This window comes from Neopsephotus bourkii, unplaced genomic scaffold, assembly GCF_033783945.1.
Source record: "Neopsephotus bourkii isolate Nb327-2 ecotype Australia unplaced genomic scaffold, CSIRO-AGI_Nbou_v1 NB_860, whole genome shotgun sequence".
Classification (NCBI taxonomy): Eukaryota; Metazoa; Chordata; class Aves; order Psittaciformes; family Psittacidae; genus Neopsephotus; species Neopsephotus bourkii.
The window spans coordinates 405268-420655 of NW_026901356.1; the positions used below are offsets into that span (position 1 = coordinate 405268).

General features: G+C 41.4%; 1 protein-coding gene across 1 annotated transcript in view; it reads left to right on the forward strand.

The window, feature by feature from the left end:
- Nucleotides 1-2181: 2181 nt before the first annotated feature.
- Nucleotides 2182-15388, forward strand: part of BBOX1 (gamma-butyrobetaine hydroxylase 1) — a 34225-nt gene continuing 21018 nt past the window's right edge. The window contains exons 1-2 of the mRNA XM_061356566.1: nt 2182-2630; nt 4318-4432. Coding sequence (XP_061212550.1) covers nt 2256-2630; nt 4318-4432 — 490 coding nt within the window. The 5' untranslated portion in view covers nt 2182-2255. The remainder of the gene's footprint in view (nt 2631-4317; nt 4433-15388) is intronic.

Below are 15388 nucleotides of genomic sequence, written 5' to 3' on the forward strand. Positions count from 1 at the left end.
TTGTCTATTACCAGTAGTGCTATGAGGAAGCTCTTTGAAGCAAATTCAGATTTCTCAATTGAACGGTAAAATAGGAAAAACTTAGAAGCCCTTGGAATCTGGCAGGCTTCACATAAGAGTTTAAACTTAGCGACGAATTTTCATTGAAGACATTCAGAAAGTAAACGCTTAAATATTATTTCCTGTCCCTTTTTCTTTTGCCATTTTGTATAAAAATATTTATAGTAAGCTCAAATACAATATCCAGGTAGTTATAAACTCCATGCTGAAGCTAAAGAAGAGCCTTTGCTTAGGTTAAGCACTAAGCATGTGAATAATATTGAAATTATTTGGCAAGCCACTTAGGATGAGAAAATTGTGTACAAACCCGGTACCTGAGCTATTAGATATAGATATTGTATTAGATATTATATTTTATATATATAATTATATATTATATTATTATAGATATTATATTAGCTATTATATATATTCTATTAGATATAGATATTATGTATCCCCCTCTAATAATCAAAGGAGCACCAATCAGTGAACTGGGTGAGTACATGCAAGGATACTCAGTTCTGTATGCATAAACTTGGATATGGGTAGTATTAGCATTTAAGGGATTCAGATAACCTGACAATAGTCAACAGCCTCTGAGTTGCCTAAGCAATTATGCAATGGTTTTTGCATTTTAACTGCTCTAATTTCATCTAAACTATATTTTGGTTGCTTAAGTGTGTTTGTGGGTCTGACGCATTACTCATCAGGTAACCCACTGCCTTGAACAGAGAACTATCCTGAAACCAGAACAGATGTAGCAGAAGTTTAGGATATGTTAAAATTGCCATCCTCTTCTTTTTTCTTTAAACCAGATATTCTAAAGTTTCAGTCCATTGGAAACTTTCATTGTGTTCTAGCTGTTGTCTTTTGGTTTAGAAAGATTAGAGATTAGAGTAAGTATCCTATTATCACATGTTAAAAACCCTAAAACATAATACATCTTTGCAGTCATACATAATAAACCTTTATTCATGTAATCTCAGGAGTATGCTGCAGCTGGTCTTGCTGTGTAAATATTTTTACAGATAGGAGGAAAATTGCAGTACTTGAAAAATGCTTTAGAATTAAGGTGGAGCTGGGCATGCTTATATGCATACTTGTATCTGTGTATGCATTTTTATATATATATAAAAGGAAAGACAGTCTAGATATGAACTCATTTTTGGATAGGAGGTGTTTAAGTCTGTAACACTTGTCTTGGGCTGCATTGCAAGGGAAAGGTGATAATTACTGGGTTCCAATAGTACTGCCTCACACAAAAAAAAAAAGAAAGTTTTGCTATACTTAATGAAATTGAATAAAAATAAAAGCAGACCCCAGGGTCCTGTATAACATCATTCTAACTTGTAGTAAAGTTAAAAATTGGATACTGATAACTCCAGTAGGTCTTAGTGAGTCAAAATACTGAAGCCACTGATGTTTTCCCTGTGCAAAGACAAGTGGGGAGACCTTGGTCCTAGCAAGGGATCAATATTTTGCCCTGTGAGCCTAAGAACAACAGAAAAAGATACATGTAATGAATTAAGTAATTCAGGGGGAGGCCAAGTATTTTTCTGAATAAGAAAAAAAATTAACTAGAAGTTCTTTTCTAATTTAAGATATGGATGCACCATCTGTCTGCAATACAGGATGCAGCTAGCTTTAAATAAAAGACTGTATGTATAGAAAGCACTCTGGCTGTGCAAGAAGAAAGGAGCGCTTGCAGAACTCTCTTACTCTAGCTGAAGTCATGATTACAAAGCTTTTCCTTGCAAGGAGGTGGATTCTGTGTTCTTTCTGTAGTACCCACAGCAGGAATTAAGGTATGTGTATATTAAGGCATTAGCTTTTGATCACGGCTGGTAATAGCTACCACTTTTGGCTTGTAGAAATCATCTTGAGGTGTCTTTCTGAAAGACAGTATTTGTGTAGCACATAATGAACGTCCTTCAGAAATAAAAGATGACCAAGATCATGAATCAAATTGAAGCCCTGTTAAACTAAGGGATTTTTGAATAGATGGGTCTGAGTACACCCCCTGTGCCTCAGAAAGTGTAAGCAACAGATAATGAATGTTCCTAAAGGTCTAGGTAGCAGGAAGGGAGAGGAAAATCATCCTAAAATGGTCTTTTTGGCTATACTGTCTCCTTCACTAACAAACGGCTCCTCATGGTGCTTTAGGAACTGCTCCAAGGCATTCTTCCTCTGACAGTTTCATTCAAGAACCCAGAATGTGGAGGGCGGTGGCTAACATCCTGCTGAGGACCAAAGTCCCCAGGGGCAGGACGTGCTGCCTGCCGCCGGCACAGAAGAGCAGGACCCTGTTCACTGGGACTGCTTGGCATCGCGCTGCTCAGGGGGCCCATGCTGCCGGGCCGCTCAGCATGAATCCAGGGATACGGAAGGTGGAAGCTTTGGATGCGGGTCACTTGGTCCGTGTGGAGTGGGAGGATGGGAGCGAGAGCCGGTACCCCTGTGTGTGGCTGAGGGACAACTGCCAGTGTCCCCACTGTTTCCTGCACTCAGCCAGGGCACGCAAGCTGCTCTTCGAGGACCTGGACGTGAACATCGTGGTGAAGGAAGTCGCTCTGGCAGATAGGAATAAGGTATTTGGACAAACCCGCACTCACCCTCCCATGAGACTTGCCCAGCAGTGCTTGTTGAATCACAGCCAATCCCAGGTTGTACTGTGATCACAGTCTACTTATCTGCAAACCCTACCGTGTATTCACAAAGCTTTTAGGAATAATTGCAATTTGGGGAACTCAGGTCTTCCCACCTTTATATAAAACTTCTCTTTATAGATGCTATGCAGAGGCTGCAGAAACTGAGGCTTTAGTTTTTGGACTGTAACTGTGCTTTTTAAAGGTCTGTTCTATATTTCTTCATCATCAGATGTTGAAAAGGAAATACAAACATTCCCCACACATTTTATTACACTTACACCTTTCCCCCCACTTTGTTCTGTAAGTAAATGGCTTAAAAATCAGAAAAACACACGGCAAAGTGATGATCTTAATCCATAACAAAATTATGAGTTTATTAGCTAATTCCCAATGTACAAAAGATTTCACCATAGAGCAAGCGCTCAAACCAAAGTTGGACCAAACATTCAGAGTTGGCCTAGTGTCTGTATCTGTATCTACCTACCTACATTAACATTTGTTTGTGAAAAAAAGGAGGCTGTTGGGCAGAAGAGGACAGGAACTGTCCTCCCTATGAATTTTAACCTTTCCTGCCATATAAAAAAATAATGTACCATTTAGATTTTATAGGTTTTATTAAAAGCAGTACATGGCTCCTTTGATATGCAAACTCATTTCCTTCATGTTATACTTAAAGACGTTTTAAACGTGTTAAAGATGCATCAGTCAACCTTGTAGCAGCTGGAGCAGCATTACTGCAGGACGAGTTTGCAGGGGTCAGGCACTGTGTTAGGGTCTGTAATAAGGAATTCTGTTATCCCAGGTTAATTGTTGCCAAAATTTATGCTGCATAAGTTCATTATTTGAATATACAAATGTATTATTATAGTAAAGGGATAGTCTGCTTCCACTCATACTCAGGAACTGATGAAACACAGCTCTAATCCTAAACTGATACTGGTTTTTCACCATCATGTGTACAAGGGGAATTATGTGGAATGGGAATTGGTACCTACTCAACATCCTTGAGAATTCAGCTGCACAGCGTGTGCCGCACAGAGCTCTTTCAGTTCATGGCAGGCAAAGCCACGTGGTTGCTTTTTCTTTTTTTTTTTCCTAGAATCAAAAATCCAGCACCTTTTAAACATTTATTTGAAAGAGGGAAGACTACAAACCTAGGGGATTTCTCTCCTGGCATTTCTTTTCTGCCCGTTCATCTTGTCCTTTTTCTATTTTAACAAGCAGTTAGTGTTTTGGAAGATATTTTTTCTCTCTCCTGAGCTGTGGTGAAGCGCTGTCCCCAGTGACATGTGCCAGCTTCTGTGATTCTCCTCTTTCTACTAAATGGAGCTTCCACAGTGAAAGCAGCCCACACAAAACAGCAAATTAGGTCATGAGTTCATGTGAAAATGAGCATTTCTAAAAGGTGTCAGAATTTGGATGATGTTCAGGTTGGGTTTTCAGTACTTGTTTGTCATTCTGCTCCAGGGAAAGCTTAACTCTGATATTATTGATCTAAATATGACAATTTTTGCAGTTTCTAAGGGTTCATTGGGTTTTGGGGAGGGGGGTTGGGGTTTTGGCAGTGTTGTTCTGCAATTTCCAAGTGGTTTTTGTTCTAAAATGATCTTTTATTTTATGATGGAAGGTCGCTATTACGTGGCCTGATGAACATGCAAGTGAATATGAAGCTGAGTGGTTGAAAAAACGATGTTTCTCTGAAGAAGCCAGGGCAGAAATGCGAGAAACTTTATTTTTACCAGGTAGGAATTAAACCCACATCTGTCATGCTTGTTTCAAATGCAAGGGGTCTGGGGGTCTGACAGTGGTAGTCCCTGTGTGAGGACCAGGTCTACACAATTGGAGTGGTTGCAACCACTCTTGGTGCTCAGCAGCAGGCTGCACATGCACAGCAGGAACTTGTGGTTACCCTTTCCCTCTGCTAACCCCTGAACCGCAGAGGAATTCAACTGGTTGGGTTGCGTTTACTTTCCTAAAAGCCTTTTCTTTCCAGAAAGATGAGCCTTGCAGACCAGCAGTGGCATGTGTGACAATGGAAGTGTGTGTGTGCCGTCTTAATTATCTAGATGTTTAGTTTTCAGAAAGATCATTTAGGATTGCAAGGGTCTTACAACTGAAATAATGATAAAACAATCCCTTGCCATGGCCTTCTGTTAAAAAGTAACTATAGCATAGCAGTGCCTAGTGCTGAAGTTCAGGTTACGTTTGCTCTGTATCCCATACCTGTTGCTGTGGTTGACTGTATTTTGGTCATGAAATGTGTAGTGCAACAGACAGTGTAACATTTACCCAGTACAAATCCCTCACCCTTTTGAGTGAATAATCATTTCTTTGGCAGCCTTTCAGATTGTGAGCATGAAACATGTGAAAACTTGAGAGATTTCTACTGTTGCTCTTGACAGTGTTCCTGTGAGATCTGCTTCTGCAGAAAGTTATGGATCTGTATTCAGAGTTAAGATGATACCCGTAGAAACAAGATTACTTTAGAAATAAAGAAACTAGAGGCAGACTGATGGGGTGAAACTCAGATCCAAGTATCAGTTTCCTCAAAGCTAAAAGGCAAATTCACAATTGGTTTATACTCCGTTTTTGGGTGTGTTTTATTCTAACAAAGAAAGGAAGGTTTGGTTGGTCAGTTGGTTTGGGTTTTTTTCCTGAAAGATAAGAAATGGGAAAACACATGGCCCTGGGTATCTCCTGCATCTGAGCTTTGCTTGGCACTTGAGGGACAGCTGAAGGGGTCAATTATCTTTCCCAATTTCTGCAGGTTAAATATTCCTTAACTCCTAGCACCTGTTCTAAACAAAAGCCAGTTCTTAAGATTCAGACTTTTATATCTGGCTTAAAACTAACAATGAGTAATATTTCCATTCATTTTAGTGGATCCTGTAACAGACTCCTCATAGTTCAGAATGGAACTTTTTTCCCCAGTGATATGAAAGTTCATGTCTACTTTAGCTTTGGCAAGGATAAACTACACTATTTTAGAGGGTTGGGTATGATCCCAGAATGAACAGGGGGAAGATGCAGACCTCATTTGGGGAAAATAGACTAAATTTCTTGGGTAGTAAGATTTTTTTTTTTATTTGGAAAAATGGAGATGCTGTGGAAGATAGAGATACTTTGTAGCCTTTGAGGGGATCCATATAAATCAAAAGTTGCTTTAATAAATCCCCAGGCAAATTAGTCTACCTCTGTGGTTATGTTTATTATTAGCAAAGGTATCAGTAACTGAGGTTTCAGTATTTTAGATATAATACTACTTTTATTCTCCATTATGAAGTCTAAATGGCTGTGATTTGCTTTCGTATGCACATATTTACACAGTGCTTATCCTCAGCATCTAAATGCAATGTTTGTTTTGGAAGCCAATTTTTCCCTCTGCCACTGCTCTTCTCCAGTGGAACCTTCCAGGTAAAACATACACCAAAGATCCATGTTATTCTTTGGGCAACGCTTTTGTAAATTCTGTTTTCCACACTAGATCTGAAGAAATGGGTTTATAAAAGTTACACTAAATAAAGGCCTGTGTTAACTTTGGCTCTGTTTTAGTAGCGTCATTCTGCTCTTCCTCAGAGAAGACCTAGCTCATTGTGATAGTCAGCTTCTCACAGCTTTTCTCAGGATTCATTTGCAGAAAAGGCTGTGGTTAGAAATCATGTGGGTTTGTTTGCTGGCTCTTTAAGATATGTTTCTCATCATATATGGGTACATTTAGAATTTGCTTCCTTCTGTCCAGTGGAGTTAGTTACACACTGCAAATTACATGCCTTTAAGTAGCTAATCATATCCCAGCAGTATAGTATTACGGACTATATGGAATGCCAGCTCTGCATGCTGGTTCAACAAATATAACAGCAAGCTCGTCAGACTGCTGTAGTTAGAAGTTAACCTTCACTGCTGACACTATCACAGCTGTGGAGGTTTATTTCTTTCTTTTTTTTCACAATTTTTCGCTTTTCATGTTGTTTTTATGATGTTTTCTTTCATCATAATTTCTGATTCAAAAAATGAGGTGTCAAACCCAAAGAGTAGGTCAGATTTCTACTGCATGATGGAGGTGACTATAAATAGCTCTATGGCAATATGTTAAGGTTCCCCTTTCAAAAACACTGCCAGATCCTATCCATGTGGTATGCAGTCTGCTATTTGTGTATACCAAGGCTCATTTCAGCCCAGCTTGCAAGATACTTCCCAAAAAGCAGCAAAAGAGCAATCTTCTACTTCTTCAGCTATGGTGTCTCAAACATACTCTTTTTTCCCCTCCTGTTTACTTGTGCCCTCCCCAGTGAATGTCACAGGAGTGATTTATCACCCGTGCAGTCTCTCTGTAGCTCAGGTTTTGTGTGTGGTAGACACATGCACCCAGTAAGAGAAACCAAGTACATGAGGTGCTTTCCAGCATTCAGCTTCTTACTGCATAGAGTTGCATTTTCCAAGACACTGGCAACCCAACTATAGGATGCAGAGGGGAAAAATAATATCGCAATGATATTTTTCTTTTGGGTGGAGGAGAAGAAAAGTGCAGCAGAGGCAGTCCCTAGTGCTACTTAATCATAGAATCTTAGAATGGTTTGGGTTGGAAGGGACCTTAAAGGTCATCCAGTTCAACCCCCTGCCACAGACAGGGACGCCTTCCACTAGACCAGGTTGCTCCAAGCCCTGTCCAACCTGGCCTTGAACACAGCTTCTCTGGACAACCTGTGCCAGACCCTCATCACCCTCACAGGGAAGAGTTTCTCTCAATATCTAATCTGAACTTCCCCTGTTTAAGTTTGAACCCATTCCCACTTACCCTGTCACTACAGTCCTTGATGAAAAGCCCTTCTCTGGCATCTTTGTAGGCCCCCTTCAGATTCTCAAAGGCTGCTATGTTAAGTTTTTAACCTAAAAATAAAGGTTTCAGATGATGCTTGTCCTTTTAAGTGCAGTAATATGATATTGGATGTATATTTGTTTGAATCAGGATGTTAACAGCATCAGTGGTGCTTTCAGTCTCTCTACTAGATGATAATTTTAAGAGGAAAAGTTAAAAGTTTGCTTTTTACTAAAAGAGTTTGGTCATTTGAATTTATCCTGTAGCAATAATTAGTAAGAGCTACCCCCATGACTTAGGCTGCCACATGCAGAATTCACAATACAGCAAAAATACACTTGGCCTTCAACGAACATTAAAACACACATTGTAGACAAAGTAATTTTAGGTGGAGTTGGTGAATCTATGATGCGTAGACTTTCTTTCCTACCTGACTTCAATCTAGAAGGTTTTGACCAGCACTGTCCCAACTTGCACAGTAAATGCTGAATAATTCCAAGGGTTTGTTAATGCATCTGCAGGAACTGGGGTAAGGCTGACTCCTCATTTTGTGCAGGTGGCTTTTTATGACTAGCTTGGTATGCCCAAGAAATGGGATTCTTTTTCTCTCCCACCCCCTAAATTATTATTCTGAAATTGAAAGAGGTGGTGACTCATTAATTCTTTCAAAAGTATTTAATTCTTCCCATTTTGAAAAGCACATATTTCTGGGGGTTTAGTGCCTGTAATGCAAATTATCAATAAAACCACAAAATAGTTTTGCAAGTCTTTTGGTTTTATCCCTTAGCAATTGCTCACTTACCTTTGTAAACAGAAAGATTTATAATTTGGCAGCTGCAACTGTGCCGTGCAAGTGAGACCTAAGGCTGTGCAGGCACTAATGGCTCATTCTTATCTTTCAGCTTTCAGCTTTCAAAGAGTATGCTCTTAGATTTCTATTATAGTACAGTGGAAACTATGTTAACTGTGGTTACACAGTGGGAAAACCTGTGCTATGCTGCCATGATGAAATAATGAAGAACGTGAGTGGGATCAGTTACCACCAGGAAATAGTGGCAAAGAGTACAGTCCCTGTTCAGTGCAGCTGCTTGATAGATTTTCAGGCTGAAGGGGTTTTGTGGATAAAAGTGGGAATAAAGTTCCTGTTGTTCAGTATCTGGGAGAGTGACATGCCCCATGGGCACAGTTTCCAAGACTTTCATACAGACTTTAAAAAAAATATTGTGAAGTGGAAGAACTTAAATATCTTCACATGATTGATAGAATATTTTGGGGGTTTTATGATGCATGCTTTCATATCCCTTTTCCAAAGAGTTATGGACCTGATAATTGTAATTGTTAGACAGCATATAACATTTTTTTCTGGGACTGAGGAGAAGGAAGTCTTTCTTTATGACTACTGCTTATTTTAGTATAGACTTAATACTTGTCACTCTCTTACTACAGTTGTACTTATTTACTTCTCTGAGATGGTCTTTGTGACCAGTCAGAAGTCCTCCCCTGATTTTCATACAAATACAAGGTGTTTAAAAGTAGTTCATGTGTATGTCAGACTGAAGTGTTAGAAATTAGACCTCAAACCTATTGCAGCTAATATAAATATTAAAACTGGCACCCGTATATTTGAATTAAGCTGTAAGACCTCCCTGGTTCTAATTATCTTTTCCTTTTCTTTCTGTACATGGAGGTTGTGCCTTTCTAATATTGTGAAAGGCTTATGCAGTGCAGGAAAGACAGTGGTTTGGCTTGTGCTCTAAGTATGCAAGCTTGTTCTTTGATTGGTTTTCATCACTTTTCTTGGCATGTTTAGTATTAAACTAAGTGTTCACATTCATATCCTTGGCATAAAGCATTTGACCCTGTTGCACATGAAACTCCCATGAAATGTGTAAGGAAATGTGTCATGCTTAAAAAAAGAAGCCAAGAGTAGCTGTAATGGTTTGCCATCAAGACAAGTGCGAGATAGGCTTTGCAAAGGTCTGTGATTTACGCAGTACTCTTTCTTGGTTTCATCTATAATTATGATGGAAAGAAATAGCCACATTGAATTTGCAGATGACGCCAACCGGAAAATGTGCTAAAGGACCAGGTTACAATTCTAAATGACGTTGCAAAAGAGGCAAAATGGTAAAAATATACAAAATGCTTTAATGGGTCAGGTGATCAGTTCATCTAGCCTGCCACTCAGTAGCACTGTAGTAGAAGCATGTGAGCCAAGCCACTCTCTGCAGCCCGTTTCCTTCATATGTCTTCGGCATCCACAGTCTTTGCATCAGGGTTTCCTGCAGGATACTGCAGCTCAGCAGCAGTTCAAGTGCAAGGCAGAGAAATAACCACCCGTGTTGGGTGTGGTTGGTACTTATCACAGGCTGAATGTGGTAGACTGGCTTGAGATCAAGGCAAACATTGCTTTCAACTGAGTCCAAAGAGAAGTCTATTCTGCAGAAGAGATGAAGTAGTCCTCCTGCTCCATCTGATTAAGGATTCTGTACCTAGTATGAATTTTGGGCACCATATATCAAGAAAGACTGCAAAGTGCCCATTGGAAAGCACTGTACGTGATTAGTGGTCTAGAAACATTGCACAAATCAAGGGGAGTGGGGGGGAGAGAGGGAGGAGAGAGAAGGAGCCGTTTGTCTTCCATGTGCACGGTAGATGCATTGCTATAGAAATACATGTGTGCATATGTAAACAGATTTTCTTAATGCTGTTCAGAATAAGTAAAAATCTGAGCTCAGACAAACTGTAAAGAGTTTCCAATTAAAAGGAAGATTGTAAGACATGAAGTGAGGGCATGTTTTTAATAGCAATAACTTTACAAGCTTCACTGGATTTTTTTTTTTTTCCCTCCGAGATACCAGCAGTTGCTGTGTTCCATGCATTTCCCAAGATTAGTAATGCTTGGAGCTGTACATGAGGCATTTTCAGCTTTTGGCATATTTACCACAGTGTCATTGTAGAGTACTTTGGCAAATGTCAAGGAGGAAAGGTTATTCCTGCAGTAGCTCAGAGACTAAGCTCTTGGCTGCATCAAGATGACACTGAAAGGCTGTGAACTTGGAGCCTTTCTTCGCTGAAACATGAGGTAGGCTTTGTAAGCATTTGTGTACCAGCCTGTGCTTTTAGAAAAAACACAGTCCACTAAGGACGCTGGCTGCACTTGTCACTAGGAGTGAATTCCTGTGAGAGAGATGGAATTTTGAGGACAGAGTTTCTAGCCTTGCCAGGCATGATTTAGCTGCATTTATTAGCACTTTCGGACTTTGTTTTCTGAGTTATTTTGTTGTGTTTGGGTTGGGTGGTTGTTTTCCTTTTTTGTTAATACCAAGTAGCTAAATGTTGAACAGAGTCTAAGAAGCTGCTTTGTTTGAACCCCTTCTCAGTTTCAGTAGCGGCTTGGAAAGTATCAGTGAACAGTTCAGTTTCCTTGAATTTCTGCATTTCCAACCCAAACCATTCTGTGATTCTACAGTTCTATAGAAAGAGCATCCCATATGCTCCAAATGCTCGGAGCAATGCAGAGATATTCCGGCTGCTCCAGCCAATGAGCCGGCTTCATTTGGAGCTCTGCTCAGATGCCTCTATACAAATGCCCGTAGCATGGGGAATAAACAAGAGGAATTAGAGATGTGTGCTCATCTATGGGGGTATGATATAATAGGCATCACAGAAACATGGTGGGATGGCTCCTATGACTGGAGTGTTGGAATGGAAGGTTACAGACTCTTTAGAAAAGACAGGCCTGGCAGGCACGGAGGGGGAGTTGCCCTTTATGTTAGGGATAGGCTGGAGAGTATGGAACTCTGTCTGGGGACTGGTGAGCAGTTAACAGAGAGCTTGTGGGTCAGGCTTAAAGGGAGCACAGCGATGGGAGACGTTACTGTGGGGATATGTTATAGACCACCTGATCAAGAGGAATCTGCAGATGAAGCACTCTATAGGCAGATAGGAAAAGCCTCACACTCACAGGCCCTCGTTCTCATGGGTGACTTCAAGCACCCTGACATCTGTTGGAATGACGGTACGGCCTGGCACAAGCAATCCAGGAGGTTCCTCGATTGTGTGGAAGACAACTTCCTTCTGCAAGTAATAGAGGAGCCGACAAGGAGAGGTGCCATGCTTGACCTTGTGCTCACCAACAGGGAAGGGCTCGTTGGAAATGTGGCACTCCAGGGCAGCCTTGGATGCAGCGACCACGAGATGGTTGAATTTGAGATCCTTAGGACAGTGAGAAGAGCGTGCAGCAAGCTCACTGCCCTAGACTTCAAAAGAGCAGACTTTGGCCTCTTCAGGAACCTGCTTAGTAAGGTTCCATGGGATATAGCCCTAGAGGGCAGGGGGGCTCAAGACTCTTGGTTGGTCTTCAAGGATCACCTGCTACAAGCTCAGGAGTGTTGCATCCCAACTAGAAGGAAGTGCAGCAGGAGGGCCAGGAGACCTCCTTGGATGGATAAGGAGCTGCTGAGGAAAATTCAAATGAAAAAAGAGTTTTATAGAAAGTGGAAGCAAGGACAGGCGGCCTGGGAAGAGTACAGGGATGTTGTCCGGGAAGCTAGGGACCAGGTTAGGAAAGCTAAGGCCCAGTTAGAATTAAACTTGGCTAGGGATATTAAGGATAACAGGAAGGGATTCTACAGGTACATAGCAAATAAAAAACAGATTAGGGAGAACGTAGGCCCCCTCAGGAAGCTCTCGGGTGAACTAGCTACACAGGATTTGGAGAAGGCTGAGGTTCTGAATGACTTCTTTGCCTCGGTCTTCTCTAGCAAAGGCTCTGACCGCACCACCCAAGTCTTGGAAGGCAGACGCAGGGACTGTGAGAATGAAGACCTTGGGCCCACTGTAGGAGAGGAATTGGTTCGAGACCATCTTAAAAATCTGAACGTGCACAAGTCCATGGGTCCTGATGAAATCCATCCGCGGGTCCTGAAGGAGCTGGCAAATGAAGTTGCTAAGCCGCTGGCCATCATATTTGAAAAATCATGGCAGTCAGGTGAAGTTCCCGATGACTGGAAAAAGGGAAATATAACCCCCATTTTCAAGAAGGGGAAAATGGATGACCCGGGGAATTACAGACCAGTCAGTCTCACCTCTGTGCCTGGCAAAATCTTGGAGCAGATTCTCCTGGAAGGCATGCTAAGGCACATGAAAAACAACAAGGTGCTTGGTGACAGCCAGCATGGCTTCACTAAGGGGAAATCCTGCCTGACCAATTTGGTGGCCTTCTATGATGGGGCTACAGAACTGATGGACAGGGGTAGAGCAGTTGATGTCATCTACCTGGATTTGTGTAAAGCGTTTGACACTGTCCCACAAGACATCCTTTTCTCTAAATTGGAGAGACATCAATTTGATGAATGGACCACTCGGTGGATAAAGAACTGGCTGGAGGGACCTCAACACTCTTGCGAGGTGGGCTGATGCCAACCTCATGAAGTTTAACTATGCCAAGTGCAAGGTCCTACACCTGAGTCAGAGCAATCCCAGGCACAGCTACAGGCTGGACAGAGAAGAGATTCAGAGCAGCCCTGTGGAGAAGGAATTGGGGGTACTAGTCAATGAGAAAATGAACACGAGCCAGCTTCAGTGTGCGCTTGCAGCCCAGAAAGCCAACCATATCCTGGGCTGCATCAAAAGGAGTGTAACCAGCAGGTCAAAGGAGGTGATCCTGCCCCTTTATTCTGCTCTCGTGAGACCTCACTTGGAGTATTGTGCGCAGTTCTGTTGTCCTCAACATAAAATGGACATGGATCTGTTGGAACAAGTCCAGAGGGCCATGAGAATGATCAGGGGACTGGAGCACCTCCTGTATGAAGAGAGGCTGAGAAAGTTGGGGCTGTTCAGCCTGGAGAAGAGAAGGCTGTGTGGAGACCTCATAGCAGCCTTCCAGTATCTGAGGGGGGCATATAAGGATGCTGGGGAGGGACTCTTCATTAGGGACTGTAGTGATAGGACAAGGGGTAACGGGTTCAAACTTAAACAGGGGAAGTTTAAATTGGATATAAGGAGGAAATTCTTTCCTGTTAGGGTGGTGAGGCACTGGAACAGGTTGTCCAAGGAGGTTGTGAATGCTCCATCCCTGGCAGTGTTCAAGGCCAGGTTGGACGAGGCCTTGGGTGATATGGTTTAGAGCAAGGTGTCCCTGCCCATGGCAGGGGGGGTGGAACTTGTTGATCTTAAGGTCCTTTCCAACCCTAACTATTCTATGATTCTATAATTCTATTATGGGAAACATCAAGCAAGAACAATAGGAAGGTGGAATTGGGAATTGGAACAAGAGGACTTGACAGTCCCTCTAATCAGGAAAGTCTGGGGCTCCAGGAGCTGCACTTAAGTCCCAGATGTGTATGTTTATTTCCCAATGTGGGGAAAAATCTGTTGGTATGTACCTTGAAATACTAATATTGCTCCACTCCTTATTTTATATAAGGAAAGTTAGGAAAATATTTAATAGCAAGACAGCAGCAAAGACTAGGAAGGAGAAGCTGAAACTTAAAAAGTTCCACTAGTTTTCACATGGTTATTTACCTGCACCAGCACTGAAGCTTTAATTTGTCTTTCAAAGGATATTCTTGGCAGCTCACACAGCATACCTGAAGCTATTTTAATTTCATAAATTTTAATAGGGGAAAAGGGAATATTCATATTTTATTTTTTCCCCATATTTCAAGTGTGTGAAAGTATGGGTATTGAGTTAAACACACTGGAGCAGTGAGCAGCAGGTCACGGGGTGGCCTCAAAAAGGAATTTATGAGGTGAGATTACATCTCTCCTTATGGATTGTGCTTTTTTCATTTTGTGAACACGTTATGAAATTCAACATCTTGTCAATCGCACTACAGCTTCTTTGAAACACCAGGTACGGTATAAAAGATTGTCTATGTGAATACCTCCTATTTGGGTACGTGCACTGTGTTTCTTGGACAGCCTCTCACCAGCCTTAGCCAAGGAGGGAGGAATACTGGTGGCTGGAAATTTGCAGACTTTGCAACTGTTGAAAAATGCTGTAACTATTTAGTGTCTGGGTTCACTATTTTTGTATGGATGGTGCATTTTGTGCTTGCTACCTATATGTGGGGGGAGAGGCACAAAAACATGGCCCTGTACATCATCGTGTACAGCACGTCCTTCAGTCACCAGGTGAAATCCCCCCCAGCTCCCATTCTGGAAGCTGCTTAGTTTACGTAATAGTCTTTATTGGTCCTGTCCATTGAAGGGATATTGGGATACAGAGAGAAATAGGTGTCTTATACATGATGCCATCCCCTTTTTTCATATGCTTATGGTCTCATTTCCAATATGTAATCTATGTGATTGATGATCGGGCAGCCTGAATGACTGTTAGCTCAAATACCAAGTAAGCTACGTGTGCTTTAAATAAAACAATTATTCTGTGGAATAGATAAAAGATTTTCACACTTTGTGCTCTCTCTTAAGACTTAAGCATCTTCAGACTACAACAGATAAAAGCAAGGGAAACTGGCTGTGTTTTTACTGTAAGAGTAGCAGCTCTGATTAAATATGTAACAGAATGCTTGACTTACTTAAACCCTAATGTTTCTTGGATTGCAAAACACTAGAATCAATGCAAAATTTATGCAAAGAAAAAAAAAAGGTAAGAAATGGCGTCTTCATTCTGTTTATCCATTACTCTGCAATGTCTTTGATTTGAACATGTTTGTGTTTATTTGTGCAGACAAACTGATAAACTGGCAAGCTGAAGAGATATTGCAAGTGGAAATTAGTGAGAAGAGAGCAAGGAGGCAGGTAGTGTTTTATTTGGGGAGTATAAATCTGAAGTAGGTCTTTCATAGAGGAGAGAAAGTAATTGCCACACATCTACTTCTGTGCATTACAGAAACTTTTGAAGGGCAGCTGTATC